The sequence below is a fragment of the Balaenoptera acutorostrata genome, chromosome 9 (genome assembly GCF_949987535.1).
Source record: "Balaenoptera acutorostrata chromosome 9, mBalAcu1.1, whole genome shotgun sequence".
Lineage (NCBI taxonomy): Eukaryota > Metazoa > Chordata > Mammalia > Artiodactyla > Balaenopteridae > Balaenoptera > Balaenoptera acutorostrata.
The window spans coordinates 89,893,252-89,912,188 of record NC_080072.1 but is presented as its reverse complement, the minus strand read 5'-3'; the positions used below and the strand labels follow the sequence as shown (position 1 = coordinate 89,912,188).

General features: G+C 42.5%; 1 protein-coding gene across 8 annotated transcripts in view; it reads right to left on the bottom strand.

The window, feature by feature from the left end:
• The window catches only part of ALG9 (ALG9 alpha-1,2-mannosyltransferase), a 96,538-nt gene that overhangs the window by 9,846 nt on the left and 67,755 nt on the right, over positions 1–18,937 (bottom strand). For all 8 annotated transcript variants that reach the window (XM_007172965.2, XM_007172964.2, XM_057552461.1 and 5 more), the window contains one exon: positions 15,807–15,937. In XM_007172965.2, the coding sequence (XP_007173027.2) occupies positions 15,807–15,937 (131 nt within the window). The remainder of the gene's footprint in view (positions 1–15,806; positions 15,938–18,937) is intronic.

Sequence of the window (18,937 nt, the reverse complement as noted above, 5' to 3'; positions counted from 1 at the left end):
TGCCAAAGTACTGCCCTAGGGAAGCACAGGCAGCATAATTGAGGTAGACGTAAAATACGTGCCTCTATCGTGGACACTGAAGTACTTCCCCTCCCAGTGAGAAAGTCACTCAGGCAATTCAAGGATGAAACAGACGTGAACAAAGCCATTGCCTGAAGAGCATAATTAGCTGATCGCTCAGAATGTTTTCTCATTCAATTACCAGCCCTACTTATCAGGGCTGGGGAGCACTCCGCTGTGGAGATTGCAATCTGCTCTTGCTGACGTCAGTGGAAGACTGGCTGCCAGTCCCTGATGTCACCAGTTCAACAGACACAATGGAAACGCTGGGCCAATTTTTCGTTTTAAAAAGAAAACGTCCGAGTACTCAGGTTTTCTCTTTTATTTTTATCTATCTCTCTATCTCTCCACCCATCCACCCACCCACCCACCCATCCATCCATCCATCCAAACATTACTATCCATGTAAACCTGTAGTCTGAGCTCACTGCCAGTTCTCTTTCTTTTTAAAGCTAGTTCCCTCTCTTTTTGTCTTTGTTTCTTGTTCTCTCTTGCACTTAGTTCACAGTTCAGTGACAGACTTCCACAAGCCTCAGAACAGAACTGGCCTTTCAGAGAAATCATCAGTTCTGAAGAGGATCTCAGAATTCCCTCAAGACTTAATCCTAGTCACAGTCAGTCTTCAGTCTCATATCAAGCTGTTTAAGAACTGCTCAAAAAGCTGATATGCAGCAAAAATGTGGCTGGTCTTTAATATTCTCTAATAGGAAATGGGGTGGAGACATTACTCTCATGGTAAGTAAGACAGAGGTGACATTTATCACTTCTCCAAAATAAAGAAATGGACACAGGAGTTACATGCTGTATGTTCACTCTCCCCTAGAATATCAGTCCCTTGAAGACAGAACTTTACCTGTCTAACTGCTGTACTCCAGCTTTTAGAACAGGGCCACAGAAAGTGCTCAATAAATATCCTGTGAATGAATGAATGACTACACCCTGACTCTTAAATCAGAGCATCTAGTTTATCTCCCTCGCTTCTGGCAATATTCATCTTCTACAAGGAAAAGGAAATATCAAAAATAATATGAAGCTCTTCTGTCTCGTCTCTTCTCAACCAATTCAGTCCTAAAGTCATCAGATGGGGCAGAGCAAAGTAGGAGTCTTCAGTGTGTGCGTGGGGAGGGGGAAGCTGCAGTGGCCATTGGGATCTTAGAGCACAAGTGAGATGCGGAGGGCATCCATATCAGCAAAGAGAATATATTTTTTTCCCCAAAGAGTTTTAATCTTTTTTTGGCGGGGAGGGAGGCTTCACATATCAAGGGTTTAAAAAACAAAATCTGGTAAAAGTAGGTGAGAAACACCTGTAGGACACACCTGTACAACACAAATGGCCTAAATGTCAGTAAAATAGTAGCCAGGGGAACCAACAGTGACTGAAGGAACAGGGAGAGGAGAGACAAGAGACAAAACCACAGAGAATGCTGAAGACTCTGGCAAAGTGGAAAAAAGCATTCAAATCCATTTTAAAGCATCGTGCTGGCCGTACAAAGCATTTCTGCAGACCTGCATTTCTCAGTCCTTGCTAGGGCTTCATGGAGCTGATCAGATTACTCTCACACTCTATGTTTCGTATCATCTTCTGGTTCCTACTTCCTTTATTGCCTTGTTTTCCTCCCCTCCAGCCTCTCACTTTATGCCCCAGCAACACAGAACTACTTGCACCCTCCCATTTCTTACCTAGCAAAGAGAATATTAATGCAAAAGGTCAAGAAACCTCTCCAGGGACTTCCCTGGTGGCACAGTGGTTGAGAATCCGCCTGGCAATGCAGGGGACATGGGTTTGAGCCCTGGTCTGGGAAGATCCCACATGCCGCGGAGCAACTAAGCCCGTGAGCCACAACTACTGAGCCTGCGCTCTAGAGCCCGTGAGCCACAACTACTGAGCCCGTGCGCCACAACTACTGAAGCCCGTGTGCCCTAGAGCCCATGTGCCACAACTAAGCCCACACGCTGCAACTACTGAAGCCTGCGCACTCTAGGGCCCACGTGCCGCAACTACTGAAGCCCAGGTGCCTAGAGCCTGTGCTCTGCAACAAGAGGAGCCACCGCGGGGGCTTCCCTGGTGGTGCAGCGGTTGAGAATCTGCCTGCTAATGCAGAGGACATGAGTTCGAGCCCTGGTCTGGGAAGATCTCACATACCACGGAGCAACTAGGCCCGTGAGCCACAGCTACTGAGCCTGCGCATCTGGAGCCTGTGCTCCGCAACAAGGGAGGCCGTGACAGTGAGAGGCCAGCGCACCGCGGTGAAGAGTGGCCCCCACTTGCCGCAACTAGAGAGAGCCCTCGCACAGAAATGAAGACCCAACACAGCCAAAAATAAATAAAATAAAAATTAAAAAAAAAAAAGAGGAGCCACCGCGATGAGAAGCCCACACACAGCAACGAAGACCCAACACAGCAAAAAAAAGGAAAAAAGAAAGAAAGAAACCTCTCCAGGTTTCAGTTTCCACAAAATTTACTAAATCATCATTACCCATGTGATCAGAATGACACTGTTTTCAGTGGGCATGTCCACAGACCCTGAGCATTCAATGAATACATTCACAGTTTTGACTCTTTGGTAGCAACCTCCAAAGATCCACACTGTGTCATGACTTGGAAGTCTGCTGAGGAACAAACGAATCACATCACCACAAGACTGGTGTACGGAGTGAATCATTTCACTGCTTTGTGGCCTTGGCCAATCATCTGACATAACAGCATAACCTCTTGACCAGTCACCTTTCACCAATATTCAGAATGCGGGAATTGAGAAAGAATTGGTATTAAGCAAGCGGTCATTTTCTGACGTTCAGTCCCACCAAGGTTGATGGAGAAATGCTCTTGACCAGCCTTTTTCCATCTGATAGCTACTTAGGAGTGAAGGGATTACGTGCTCCATCCACCATTCCTGTGGAGAAGACACTAAACAGTGTTCAAGAAGGTTTCTGTTCCTACTCTTTGGACCCTCATTTGAGCTACTTCTCTGGACAGGCAGTAAGTAGCACTGGAGGTCACGACAGGTGGATGATTCTGGCAAGTTTTAGAGACAGGAAATAATGAGCTTACTTTAAAATAACTCAACAATCTTTTCTCTTCTTTTTTAGCTTAAAAAAACAATTTATTATTTCTCCCAAATCTGTGGCTGACTGATGGGTTTTCTGTTTCACTGGGCTTTGGCTGGAATGTTCACGGCCAGCCATGGGCTGCAAGTTCAGCTAGATCTACAGGCCTTCAGTCCTCCTTTATGTGGGCTCCTCTCTCCACACAGCCTTTGGACTTCCTTAAGGGGTGGTACCTGGGTCCAAAGAAGGAGCATTCCAGGAGACAGGAAATAGAAGCCAATCAGCTACTCGACAATCTTTATTTTACCAAATAAGAGCATGAGAAACTTCTGAAGAAATTCTTATTTCACCTTTTTTTTCCTTCTTGCTTTGGCATAAATCCAGTTTTAAGAGCATGAAATACATCAAATAATTGATAAATATTTTCTGAGACCCTAGTATGTGCTAGGAGTTGTGAGATTCAACAAGAGATGTTGTTCTAACTCACGAGAAACCTAGAACAAGCACCTCTGATGATGCCAGCTGCTTGGTCTAAGCTAGCTAAAAGTGGTGGCAGTTCTAAGACACTGTATGTATATACTCTTCAAGCCTGAGAGGCTCTATAGCATGGACCTGGAGAACAGACAAGTCTCTTTCTGGAGAACTAACTTGACAACAATGGAAAGCAGACTCTCTGAGCTTCAGAAAAACAAAACGATAATGATTAAGCAGTTGAAGAATACAGTGAGCAAAACACCAGTGCGTTCTGAAGCCAAATCTAGCCTGAGGTAGTAGTCCTGCCAGACAAAGGGTCTCAGGAGAGCAGCTGGGGAGAAGAAAAAAAGGACAGCCCCCAAACTGGTAAAGAAACAGAAAGTATAAGAGAATAACAAGGTGATAAAGAATTACAAAAGTACAGAAACTCGGATCGCTTCTTCCTTACAGTTTCTCAGTACTCTTGGCAGAGATGAAGGAGCTGAGGGCACCACTGTGACTGACGTGTAGGGAAAAGACAAGAGCACTTCAATCGCTGCTTGGGAGGGAGAACTAATTCCACCCAAAGGATCTGAATGCCATCTGAAGCATGTCAAACTGTTGGCCTAAAGCCAAATTCTGCCAGGGGGTGTAGTCTCCCTTTCCACCTGGGTAGCAAGAAGCCGCAGATGGAAACAGCCTGCTGGACTATTTTGGGCGCCACAGGTCTCTTCTGCAAGAAATCTCCTTCAAAAAAAATTTTTTTTTCAAATATTATCTAATTTGGATGAAGAACAGCATCAAGAGCTGTGATGTTTTTAAAACATGTCCATAAATTCTTTGACACCCCTCCCATCAATACGGGAAGTCTAATTCCTTTCCCCCTTGAACATGGGCTATTGGAGTGCCTTGCTTTCAGTGAACAGAATGATGTGGGAGTGATACTGTGTGAATTCCAAGGCTAGGTCATAAAAAACTATATAGCTCTTGAGATCCTAGCTCCTGAAAGCCAGCCACCGTTCTGAGAGGAAGCACAGGCCACATGGAGAAGCCACTTGTAGGTGTTCTGGCCAACAGCCCCAGCTGAGAGCTAACCAACAGCCAGCATCAATGGCTAGACACGTGGGAAAGCCTTTGCGATGCCTCCAGTCCCCACCACCATCTGATGGCCCATGTATAAGAATCCGGAGGAGCTGAAGAACTGCCGAGCTGAGCCCAGTCAGTCCACAGACCCATGAGAGAAAACAATAATAAATCACTGTTGTCCTTTTCTACCATTAAGTTTGGGATGATCTGTTACACAGCAATAACTGGAACAAGAGTTCCCAATTAATTTTCACTTTACAGTGGTTTTCCAGTGGTCTTCTTATCTTCCAGAAATAAACTGTTCTGCTTACGCTGGGGTTAGGGCTGGGGACACGATGGCTGCCATGAACTAGACTACGACACAGAACCAAAATGGATACAGGTGCCATGTACCCTTCAGGCCTCACAGCTGCTGGATTCACTTCTTCTCGGATGTTAAAAGGAGAGTAATAGTCTCAGTAAAAAAAAACTCCATGAGAATCCTGTGCTGGGCACTGAAAGAACACAAGCTGCAGATGCTATCACCACAATCCCCACCTTGCTCTATAGAAATCCTCTGACTAGAAAAGGCCCCTCTCCTACCATACTAGCTGAAGATGTGAAGTTCTAACTCTTTGCTTGCATCTACCTGTAATCATAAATTTGGCAGGGCTTTGAAATCCTGTCCTATTTAAGTCTCCCCAAATTATCTCACAGCCTTAGTCAGGCAAAGCCTAAAATTCAGCTGGATGAGGCTAATATGCTCCAAAATGGGGAAGAAGAAAATATCACAATCCAAAAACCAAAGGTGAAAGCAAAGCAAGCAAAACAAAAGGGACCTATAATGAAGGAGGAAAGAGTGGGTGGAAAGTGGCTGTGCGAAGCACTGGCAGGGCCTCCCAATTTGTTTCTAAAGCTACAAACAGGCTCTGTTGCTCAGGAGGCCAACTCCAACATCCTGGAGAGGCATTTCCCACCAGACTCCCTCAGCCAAATATTCTCACCACACTTAGAAAGGAACCCACCATTGAGCTGGCAAGTTATTGCAACAGTCTCCCTTCACTCCTCTCTGGGGAATCTCAAAGTAAGCATTACATCCACCCACTTGTCCAGCTATTTTACACAAGTAGCCATTATACCATGCTTCAAAGAAAGAAAGAAAAAATCCTCTCATTTTAGAAACTTTGTTGTATGAGATGTCCACAGAGTAACAAATGTGTCTGGTTTAAAAAGTGATATTTCAACTAGTTTAGCCCCCATACCTTGGAAGTTTGATAAACCTTAATAATATTAGCCAGACACAGACATAGCAAACGTAGGGAGAGGAAGCTGCAGCTCTGGTACCAGCTATGTGCAAGGGGAGACAAGAAGATGGTTATCAAGATTTTATGCCTGGATCTTCTCTCAGACTAATGGGATCTGGGGTCTCCAGTCCTTTGATAAAGCAGAGCAGAAGCCTAACAGGAAAAGAGTGGATGGGCATCTGGGATGCTGTTCTCCCAGACGGGCTAACAACATTCAGCCCTATTTGTGAGTCCTTCTCCAATAGTCCAACAGTAAGGGCCTTGCTTATCTTCCAACAAGTTCAACAGAAAACACGCCTCTTCACATATTCATAGGTGTATAGAATTCCTAAATTTGCACCAGTCACAATATTGTCCTAATAGGTTTAGGCTGCCTCCCCCTGGGGTTGAGTCTCCACTGGCATACACTCAGAGTGCAATTTTTTTATGTGCTGGTACTGTCTTCAAACTAGACTCATCGCTTCCCTTTCAGAGAGCTAAGACCCAATCCACGCTACAGCACCAAGAAAGGTCCACAGATTATCAAATAAGTAAACTATGGGCAGATCCACATGGTAAATATGGACTGTGGGGCAAAGGAACTACATCTATGTGCTCCATTCTCCCATCCTGCTTTTTGGAATAAGCTCTTGTACCCTGGCCACATTACAACAGGATGACCACCTATCTCAATTCACCCAGGGCAGGGCCCCTTTCACTTTTAAAAGTGTTCTGATTTGGATGATATATTATGGATCACTTTAACTAAAAGCAAATTTAAATCAAAGAGGTAAATTAAACTTTTCTTTTTTTCTTTTTTTTTTTTTGGCCGTGCCTCGTGGCTTGCGAGATCTCAGGTCCCCAACTGGGATCGAACCTGGGCCATGGCAGTGAAAGCGCCGAGTCCTAACCACTGGACCACCAGGGAATTCCCTAAACTTTTCTTTATGGACCCTCAGGCCCCTCATCCAACAGGCTTCTTTTTATTTTTACACCTGTGCTCATGCTTTCTTCTCCTTGAATTACAGACGTGATTCTACCCTCTCTATCACTGGTACAAATCCTCTTTTTCCTTTAAGCCTCAGCTCAAGCACCACCTCCTTCAGGAAGCCTTCACAGGCTGCAGGAGGTTAGTACACTCTAACCTCCACAGTTCTAGCACACAACCTGGCACCACCTATGGTCTTTCAAGGTGTTTTTGTATATGTAACTATAAAAGCTGTAAATTATTCAAGGGTAAAAATCTGTGTCTAATTGCTTCTCTTGTACCCCTTAAATAATCTAGCTCTGTGACAAGGACATTAATAGCTATTCAATAACTATTTTCTGATTTCCAAACCTGCTTAACCAGCTGGCTTCAGGACATAAAAGAAGACTCCAGGGACATCCTGCTGCTGACTCCTTCTCTCCCAGCACCCTGTACTCTTCTCTTAAAGTACTTAACATCGGTTGTAATTCCAGATTGATCTGTATGGTTATTTGTTTAATGCCAGCCTCCCCATTATACTGTAGGGTACAAGAGGACAGGGAATTTGTGTGTTCTGTTCACCACCATATACTTAAGCTCCATCACAGTTCCTGGCAGTGTTCAAAAAATATCTGCTGATTAGATGGATGTCATTTAGATAGACAGATAGATGGATAAAGGAAGAAAGAAAAAATGATCTCCAAGTGAACTCTAAAGAAAGCAGATTTAAATTTTAGGGACTTACACAGATGTAGAAAACAAACTTATGGTTACCAAGGGAGAAAGGGGGTAGTGGAGAGATGGATTGGGAGATTCAGGATTGACATATATACACTACTATATATAAAATAGATAACTAATAAGAACCTACTTTACATTTGGTACTGTATATATGTCAATGCTACTCTCACTTCGTCCCAGCTTACCCTTACTCCGCCCCATGTCCTCAAGTCCATTCTCTATGTCTGCATCTTTATTCCTGTCTGGGCCCTAGGTTCATCAGAACCATTTTTTTTGATTCCATATATACGTGTTAGCATATGGTATTTGTCTTTCTCTTTCTGACTTACTTCACTCTGTATGACAGACTCGAGGTCCATCCACCTCACTACAAGTAACTCAATTTCGTTTCTTTTTATGGCTGAGTAATATTCCATTGTATATATGTGCCACATCTTTATCCATTCATCTGTCGATGGGCACTCAGGGTTGCTCCCATGTCCTGGCTACTGTAAATAGTGCTGCAATGAACACTGTGGTATATATCTGTTTTTGAATTATGGTTTCCTCAGGGTGCTAGTGGGAAGCAGCTGCATAGCACAGGGAGATCAGCTCGGTGCTTTGTGACCACCTTAGAGGGGTGGGATAGGCAAGGTGGGAGGGAGGCGCAAGAGGGAGGAGATATGGGGAAATATGCATACGTATAGCTGATTCACTTTGTTATACAGTAGAAACTAACACAACATTGTAAAGCAATTATACTCCAATAAAGATGCTTAAAAAAAAAAAAAAGGGGCTTCCCTGGTGGCGCAGTGGTTGAGAATCTGCCTGCCAATGCACGGGACACGGGTTCGAGCCCTGGTCTGGGAAGATCCCACATGCCGCGGAGCAACTGGGCCCGTGAGCCACAATTACTGAGCCTGTGCGTCTGGAGCCTGTGCTCCGCAACAAGAGAGGCCGCGACAGTGAGAGGCCGGCGCACCGCGATGAAGAGTGGCCCCCGCTTGCCACAACTAGAGAAAGCCCTTGCACAGAAATGAAGACCCAACACAGCCATAAAAAAAAAAAAAAAAAAAAAAAAGAACCTACTGTATAGCACAGGTAACTCTACTCAATACTCTCTGTAATGACCTGTATGGGAATAGAATCTAAAAAAGAGTGGATATAACTGATTCACTTTGCTGTACAGCAGAAAGTAACACAACATTGTAAATCAACTATACTCCAATAAAAATTAATTTAATTTAATTAACACAATAAAATGAAAAAAAAACCTGGAAAAAAATTTTAGGGGCTTCAACATTTGAGAAACTAACCTGCTTACATTTCTAAAAAGATCATGTGGTGGTATGTCACAGGCTTATGAAAACCTCCTTTCCTCAGGAAGAGCTAGATAATAAACAGGTAGGCCTGCAGCCCCACCTGATCTAGGGTCTAAGACATGAGTGACTGACTATTACATGTGGATAGTACCATTCTTTCTCCTTGTTATATAAATTGCTAAAGTACAAAAACCATTGTTTCAAGAAGACAGAGGAAACATTAACAGCCCCATTCAATAGGCTCAAAGGCATTCCAGGGTCAAGCTCCCAAGAGCCTTTCATATGCACCGCCTCAGAGTGGTATCTCTGAGGCACACAGCCTCTGACAGTACAGTCCAACTTGCCCGAAGTCAGCAACAGGAGATGTCACAATGCTGACGCTTACAAATTGCTGTGGCAGATGGGGCTGTAGGATCCTGCTGTTTTTGCAGTTAGGTCAGTATATACTAGGAAATGCTGAGGAAGAGAAATGTAAAGAAAATCAGCATAACTTTGGAACTTCAGGCAGCCTGCTAATTAATTGGAAGGCCTGACATTTATATAATACTTTAGAGTTTAAAAACACTTTCATATTTCAGCTCTCATTTAATCCTTACAACATTCCCATAAAGTATGTAAAATATTATCATCTCTGTTTTACTGATACGGAAATTTGGGAATAGAGAAGAACCACCAGCAAGTAACCAGGATTAAATGCACATGTCTTCTGACCCCATGCTCTTTTCACTATACTTTGCATACCTTCAAGTAACTGTACCTCTTCAGTTCTTAAACCAACTGATTTCTTTTTTTTCTCAGCATTTGGTCATGAAAAGAATGCCAGTTTAGGGGAAATTAGTACAATTTATGGGAAATTGAAAACCTGTGAAGGCGTTCCCCAATAGCCTTCTCCTTCCCTCCACCTACACCAGAGGTGTGCTCAGTGGGCAAATGGGAAATGAAGCTGCACCAGGGACCCACAGGAGAACAGGACGTACAACGAGATAAGCGTAGGGTCTCGTCTCTCTAGCAAGTGCTGCTCAACTTGTGAAAGCTGCTGGTTTAGGGACCAGCCCAGCCAGAGAAAGCAAACAATAAAATGATTAGTACTGCACTGCTAGCACAGCAAAGGAAAAAATTTAAAAGCTTGATACAGGTCACTGGGGAAAGCTGCGGGCTTCTGGGATCTAAACTTTGGCCTGACCTTTCTCTGCAAAAATGTGCCTCCTGAGTCCATCCATCCTTTGCAGCTGAGTTCACTCCCTCATCACCTCTCATCTAGTCAAGCAGAATAGCCTCCCAACTTGTCTGTATGCCTCCAACGTTCCCTCCCTTCATCCACCTCCCATACTAGCACCAGTGTGACCTTCAGATGTCATCTCCTCTTGGAGTCTTCCTTAGTCCCTCTCACCCTAGCCTCCTGGAACTAACCCCTCCCTCTGATGCCCCAACAGCACCTCTCTGAACTGCGGTGTACCTCCCCAGGTAAACTATAAACTCCCAGGGGAACCATCTCGCCTGCACACGGTCGACACAGTCTTACACGTAGAAGATGTTCCACAAGCGTTTATCAAACTGAGCCAGTCATGCTGTATTTCTGCCCTTAAAAGCTACCTTGTTAGGGAAGCAGGATGTTCAGGGAGGAGCGGTGAGGAGCATCCCTGGGAAAGGCCCTCATATTTCATGGTCTCCCACTGTGTCCACTGCTCCCTCTGGCTGAGGAGAGCGCTGAACACAGCGGGCCCTGGAGGAGTGATGCTCAAGCACATCACTGTGTGACGGTGTGGTCACCTCTGGTCACTCGCTGCTCACCACAAGGCAGATGGGAAGGTGACCAACACCTTCTGCTCTTCCCTCAAAAGATTTCCAGTTCTCCAGTGAGAAGCATACAAGCATCAGGCTTCTTTGCCTTGAATGGGCTCTCAGTTCATGTCTACCAGCTGCTGTGCCTGTGTGCTACCAAAAGCGGAAATGGGAAGATGAGGAACCTTTCTCACTTCAATCCTTCAAAACCAAAAGGAAAAAAAATGTCGCTCAAAAATACTCCCTTGCCCCATTTGCTATAAACAGATTTTATTCTGTGACTAAGGTACTGCTGGTCAGTATTTGTGAACCACTAAGTTTCCCTTTGTTAAGAGGAAGGTTGTTTGGGATCTACTGACCCTCCAAGGCTGGAGATACTTTCAGGCCCAGATCTCACGTCATCATAGTTTTCTTAACTCAAAAATGAAGGCACAATAGCGACCTGCCCCCCAAATACTATGTCAAACAACAAGTCAGGCACCAAAGAATATGTGTGATGCAGAGAACTTCATACCTTCACTGCTGCTTGAAAGAGAATTTCAAACTCTCTCCTACTACTGCCCTGATTCTGACAATTTTTTGAATATCCGGCCATGATCCTACCACCTGTCATGGTCTTCCACTCCCTCAGTGCCCTCCCCCCTCCCTCCTTACCCACTTAAGGCCATGATCAATCACTGACCTTTTCTATTGTTTTCTCTGTCTCTATTTCATTTATTTCTGCTCTTACCTTTATGATTTCTTTCTTTCTACTAACTTTGGGTTTTGTTTGTTCTTCTTTCTCTAGCTGCTTTAGGTTGTAAGGTTTCGTTGTTTGAGATTTTTCTTGTTTCCTGAGGTAAAACTGTATTGCTATAAACTTCCCTCTTAGAACTGCTTTTGCTACGTGCCATAGGTTTTTGGATCGTCGTGCTTTCGTTTTCATTTGTATCTAGGTATTTTTTGATTTCCTCTTTGATTTCTTCAGTGATCCACTGGCTGTTGGATTGGCTGTATACTGTTAAGCTTCCAAGTGTTCATGTTTTTTTACAGTTTTTTCTTGTCATTGATTTCTAATCTCATAGCGTTTGGTCGGAAAAGATGCTTGATATGATTTTAATTTTCTTAAATTTACCAAGGCTCACTTTGTGGCCCAGCATGTGATCAATCCTGGAGAATGTTCCATGTGCACTTGAAAAGAATGTGTATTCTGCTGCTTTTGGATGGATGCTCTATAAATATCAATTAAATCCATCTGGTCCATTGATGAAAGTAGGGTGTTAAAGTCCCCCACTATTATTGTGTTACTGTTGATTTCTCCCTTTAATGTTGTTAGCATTTGCCTTATATATTGAGGTGCTCCTATGTTGGGAGCATATATAGTTACAATTGTTATATCTTCTTTTTGGACAGATCCCTTGATCATTATGTAGTGTTCTTTGTCTGATATGAATATTGTTACTCCAGCTTTCCTTTGATTTCCATTTTCATGGAATACATTTTTCCATCCTCTCACGTTCAGTATGTGTCCCCTGATTTGAAGTGGGTCTCCAGCTTTGATATGAATATTGTTACTCCAGCTTTCCTTTGATTTCCATTTGCATGGAATACATTTTTCCACCCTCTCACTTTCGGTATGTGTCCCATGATTTGAAGTGGGTCTCCTGTAGACAGCATACATACAGGTCTTGTTTTTGTATCCATTCAGCCAGTCTATGTCTTTTGGTTGGAGCATTTAATCCATTCACGTTTAAGGTAATTATTGGTATGTATGTTCTTACTGCCATTTTGTTAATTGTTTTGGATTTGTTTTTGTAGGTCTTTTTTTCTTCCCTTCCTCTTTTGTTCTCTTCTCTTCTGATTTGATGACTAACTTTATTGTTGTGTTTGGATTCCTTTTTCTTGTGTGTGTATCCATTGTACATTTTTGGTTTGTGGTTACCATGAGGTTTTGATATAGCAGTGTATATATAAACAAGATTGTTTTAAGTTGCTGGTCTTTTAATATCAAATGCATTTCCAATATCTTGCATTTGTGCTCTCCTCACAACTGCTGGGTTTGATATATTTGTGTGCAGATGATTTCTTTACTGCATGTTTGCCTTTACCAGTAAGCTTTTCCATTTGTAATTTTCTTGTTTCTAGTTGTGGCCTTTGTTTTCCGCCTAGAGAAGTTCCTCTAGCATTTGTTGTAAAGCTGGTCTGGTGGTGCTAAATTCTCTTAGCTTTTGCTTGTCTATAAAGCTTTTGATTTCTCCACTGAATCTGAATGAAAGCCTTGCTGGGAAGAGTATTCTTGGTTGTAGCTTCTTCCCTTTCATCACTTTAAACATATCGTGCCACTCCCTTCTGGCTTGCAGAGTTTCTGCTGAGAAATCAGCTGATAACCTTATGGGAGTTCCCTTGTGCGTTATTTGTTGCTTTTCCCTTGTTGCTTTTAATATTTTTTCTTTGTCTTTAATTTTTGTCAGTTTGATTAATATATGTCTCAGCGTGTTCCTCCTTGGGTTTATCCTGCCTGGGACTCTCTGCACTTCCTGGACTTGGATGATTGTTTCCTTTCCCATGTTAGGAAAGTTTTCAGCTATTATCTCTTTAAATATTTTCTCAGACCCTTTCTTTTTCTCTTCTCCTTCTGGGACCCCTATAATGCAAATGCTGGTGCATTTAATGTTGTCCCAGAGGTCTCTTAGACTGTCTTCATTTCTTTTGTCTTTTTTCTTTATTCTGTTCCACAGCAGTGATTTCCACCATTCTTTCTTCCAGGTCACTTATCTATTCTTCTGCCTCAGCTACTCTGCCACTGATTCCTTCTAGTGTATTTTTCATTTCAATTATTGTATTGTTCATCTCTGTTTGTTTGTTCTTTAGTTCTTCTAGGTCTTTGTTAAACATTTCTTGTATCTTCTCAATCTGTGCCTCCATTCTTTTTCCAAGATCTTGGATCATCTTTACTATCATTACTCTGAATCCTTTTTCAGGTAGCTTGCCTATCTCCACTTTTCTTAGTTGTTCTTCTAGGGTTTTATCTTGTTCCTTCATCTGGGACATATTCCTCTGCCATCTCATTTTGTCTAACTTTCTGTGATTGTGGTTTCTGTTCCACAGGCTGCAGCACTGTATTTCTTCTTGCTTCCGCTGTCTGCCCCCTGGTGGATGAGGCTGTCTAAGAGGCTTGTGCAGTCTTCCTGGTGGGAGGGACTGGGTGCGTAGTGCTGGGTCTTGTCCCTCTGGTGGGCAGGGCCATGTCTGGGAGGTGTGTTTATTATCGGGCAGCTGTTTATTCAGGAAGACTTTAAGGGACTTCCCTGGCGGTCCAGTGGTTAAGACTTCGCTTTCCAATGCAGGGGGTGCAGGTTCAATCCCTGGCCAGGGAGCTAAGATCCCACATGCCTCGGGGCCAAAAAAACCAAAAAACATAAAGCAGAAGCAATATTGTAACAAATTCAATAAAGACTTTAAAAATGGTCCACATCAAAAAAAAAAATCTTTAAAAAAAAAAAAGACTTTAAGCAGCCTGTCTGCTAATGGGTGAAGCTGTGTTCCCACCCTGTTGGTTGTTTGGCCTGAGGTATCCTAGCACTCAGGAGCCTACAGGCTGTTGGGTGGGGTCAGGTCTTGGTGAGAAAATGGCAGCCTCCTAGAAGGCCCATGCCAATGAGCACTTGTCAGAGCTGCTGCCGCCACTGTCCCTGTCCCCACAGTGAGCCACAGCCGCCCCCTGCCTCTGCAGGGGACCCTCCAACCCCAGCAGGTAAGTCCGGCCCAGTCTCTTATGAGGTCACCACTTTTTTCCCTGGGTCCTGGTGTGCACAACACCCTGTGTGTGCCCTCCAAGAATGAAGTTTCTGTTTCCACCAGTCCTGTGGAATTCCTGTGGTCAAACACCAGTGGCCTTCAAAGTCAGACCTGGGGGCTCCTCCTCCTGTTGCCAGACCCCGAGACAGGGGAGCCCAATGGGGGGCTCAGAACTTTCACTCCTGTGGGAGAACTTCTGTGGTGTAATTATTTTCCAGTTTGTGGGTCACCCACCCAGCGTGTATGGGATTTGATTTTATTGCAATTGCACCCCTCGCTGTGCACATCTCGCTGTGGCTTCTTCTGTGTCTTTGGATGTAGGCTATCTTTTTTGGTAGGTTCCAGTGTTTTTTTTGTCAGTGGTTTTTCAGCAGTTAGTTGTGATTTTGGTGTTTCCATAAGAAGGCGTAAGCTCACGTCCTTCTACTCCGCCATCTTGCCTCCTTCCTCCCTGTTAGTTTTGCTTTGACCCCTCTAATCTCTCAAGTCCCTATGCCCCCACCATTCCACTAAAATTGCTTTTATCAGCTGCCAAATCCAATGAACAGCTGTTATATTAATCAAACTGACTTGATTTAACAGTAGGTTCTAATCACTCCCTCTTCCTGAAAATATTTTCTTCCCTGTTTCTGAGTCCCAAACCTGCCTCTCAAGACCTGGTCCTCTACCTTTTTGTTTCTGCCTGATCTCCTGGATCCTGGGCTCTGCCCACCAGGCCTCCCTGGACCTCCTTAACTTCAACTGTCTACCTGGACCTCTGCCCACAGACAACCTACACCTTTCTAACTCTCCCCCACTCCTTCACCTGGACATCCTGACTCAACCTCTTATCATGAATTCTGAGGCCTTTCTGAAGAGCCAGCCAAGCCCTGGTCTATTTGGTCTCACTACTTAAGATCTAGTAAGGCCTGGCCCCACCTCTGACTGAGCCTTGAGCCCAAAATTAATGGATATGAACTTCTAGCTCCTTAAAGAACACAGTCAATCTTCCTAACAGTATCAGAAAACTCTTGGTTAAGAAAGCTGAAGTTGATTGCCAAAAATAATCAATGTCGAACACTTATTTGTGTTTTCTTCAGTGGATCTATCTGTTTAGATTCTGTTATTTGAATGATACCAGAATATACTTTGCACTCTGATGCCTAGAAAAGAAGAGCACTCTTTTAGATTTCTCAGGGAACTGGACAAGAATAGAAGATGTTTGGGCCCAAATAAAAATCAAATTAAATGGCTACTAGAGTTAGCCCAGGACTGGAAGTTATTCAATCCCAGATTCCAATTTTTGTCCTTACTAGTCCTAGTACATTTCTTAGGACTAAAGCCACATACCTAGATGCATCAAGGAATGGTCTGTAGGCCAAGTTGATCCATTCTTCTCTATTGGATGAGTATTTTGGCTCCCGGGGTGTTTCTCTCACGGTGTCCAAATCCACTAAATAATGGCATTTATTGATGTCAATCTGCAACAGAGAAAGGCCAACTCTTCAAAGAGTAATTGCAAAGGTCCTTTCAGGGTAAGAAACATCAATTGTAATCCTAAGAATTCCCACATGGTTTTAGAAGCACAAACATCTAAGCCCTCGGAAAATGTTACCAGTGCTCTCTTCACTCAGCTAAGAGTGCTGGGTGTTGGGGTGCTATTTAGGCTCCTGAGGGCAGGGGTGAGACATGCACTCACCCAGCCAAAGTTCACTTTGCTGTGCACCTGAAACTAGCACAATATTGTAAATCAATGGTAGTCCCAAAAAAATACAGTAAACAAGTTTCTATGAGATTAAATAAAAACCCAAAGATGGAAGTCATTACTGTGATATTGTGATTTATAATAAATTTTTTTTTTGGTCTTCTTCCAAGGTTTCTGGTTCAGAGCACCCCATACCCTTGTAATTTCCTAAGCAATAGGAGCAATGGGAGCATCTTTTGTTATAATATTCAGTCTCTTGTCCTCAGTTCCTGAAATCCCTTCAAAGCCATAATGGTGAAAGGGGTGTCTTGTTATTCATAAAAAGCCCCTTTCAACCGCAACTGAGCTTATGTTAATGAGGTGACTTTCGGAAATCCTGTAAAGATGGGAGGGGGTGCTGGTCACCAGTTGAACTAACCATGTGAAAAGAAGGTTGGACCTTTCAGTCACTGGGGGAGGGGTGAGGGGCTGGAGATTGGCCAATGATTTAATCAATCATGCCTGTGTAATGAAGCCTCCATAAAACCCTAAAAGGACAAGTTCAGAAAGCTTCCCGGTTGGTGAACATGTGGAGATTTGGGAAGAGTGCTGTACCTGGAAAGGGCATGAAGATCCCCACTCTTTCCCCATACCTTGCCCTATTCAGCTCTTCCAACTGGCTGTTCCTGAATTATATCCTTCCATAATAAACCAATAATCTAGTAAGTAAAATATTTCTCTGTGTTTGCCACTCTAGCAAATTAATCAAACACAAGGAGAGGGTCATGGGAACCTCTGCTTTATATCCAGTCAGAAGTATAGGGAACAACCTGGACTTACAACCAGCACCTAAAGTTCAAGGAGGGGGTCATGGCTCCAATCTGTAGCCAGGCAGTCAGAAACAGGTAACAACCTGGGCTTGAGATTGGCGTCTGAAGTAGGCAGGAGAAGGGAGGGGGCAGTCTTGTAGGACTGAGCCCTCAACCTGTGGAATCTGATGGTATCTCTGAGTAGACAGTGTAAGAATTGTGTTGAGCTGTAAGACACCCAGATGGTGTCTGAGAATTGCTGTTACTGTGGAGAAACCCCCAACACTCAATATTAGAAATTGGGTCCCAGAACCCTCTTAATTACTAATGTAGTCAGCTAAAGAAAAGTAAATCTCAAAGGAAAGTTGCATTTTTTACATGCAACTATGTTACACATATTATTTTTTAAATCATTATATAAAGGCCTATAGGGGATTATTAATTCCTATTTTATAAATGAGGAAGCCAAGACTCAGAGACAAATTATATAACTTCATTTTTTTCAAGATCTATATTAAGCCCCTACAATGTACTAGGCATTAATAAGTTAAAGCTAATGATACAGAATTAAATAAATAGCATGCAGTTCTTGCCCTAAAAGGATTTATAATCCTAACCAAAATCACATGAGTTTATAGTAGAGCCATATTTGGACTCAGGTCAGTGTGACTTCCAAAGTCATACATCAAGACTGCCAAAAATGACCAAATCAGAGGGGAAGTACTCTCAGGAGCTCATTTAAATGTTTCTTAAAAATTAAAACCAAAAATGATTTGTCCTAGAATGCCAGGTTTCAGCTAAGTAAAAATCATTTGAAATATGAATAGAAATATAGCAAATCTCATATTTAACAGTGAAGGGTTGAAAGCTTTTCCTTTGGAATCAGGAATAAGTCAAGGCTGCTTATTATCATTACTCTATTCAACACTGTACTAGAGGTTCTAGTCAGCAGGGTAAGATACGAGGAAGAAACAAATGGCAGAAGAAATGAAAAGAAACAAAAGTCCTTCATTCATCACAATGATATGATTGATAAATATAAAATCCAAAAGAATCAGCATAAATTTTGGGGATTAAGAGAGTTTATCAAACTTTAAACTATTTATAGAATGTAAAATTAACATCATATGTTCCTATATAACAGCAGTAAACAACATATTAAATTACATTTTAAAAAATTATGTATTTTCAAATTACATTATAAAAATATCATTTAAAAGGATTTGAAAACATGTGTCTTGGAATAAATCTAACGAAATATGGGCAAGTCCTCTATAAAGAATTATAGAATTTTATTGACTAGTGTCTATCAACTGATGAATTTATAATGTGGTATATTCATATAATCAAAATGTGGTATATACATGCAATGGAATATTATTCAGTCTTAAAAAGGGTACATACTACAACAAAGATGAGCCTTGAAAACATTATGCTGAGTGAAAGAAATGAGACACAAAAGACTATATTTTGTGTGACTCCACTTACATGAAACGTCCAGTTGAGGCAGATCCATGAAGACAGAAAGCAGATTAGTGGTTGCTAAGGATTGGAGGAGTGACAACTTAATGCATATGGGTTTTTTTGGGTGGGGGGGGGAGATGATGAAATGCTCTGAAATTAGATAGTGCTGGTGGTTGTATAACATTATGAATGTACTGAAAGCCACTGAAAAAGTTCTGGAGATAGAGAGTGGTGATGGTTGCACAACAGTGTGACTGTTCTTAACGCAACTGAAGTGTATACCTAAAAATGAATAAAATGGTAAATCTGATGATAAAATATTGTTGAAATGATGAATTTTACCTCAAAAAATTTTTTGATAAACAATAAAGTAGACCTTATTAAATGGAGAGATAAACCTTATTTCTAGATTTAAGACTCACTATTATAAAGATGTAAATTCTAAATAAATTGATAGATTAAATGCAATCTCAATAAAAATGCCAACAGACTTTTTTGATGAAACTTGACAAGCTGAGTCTAAA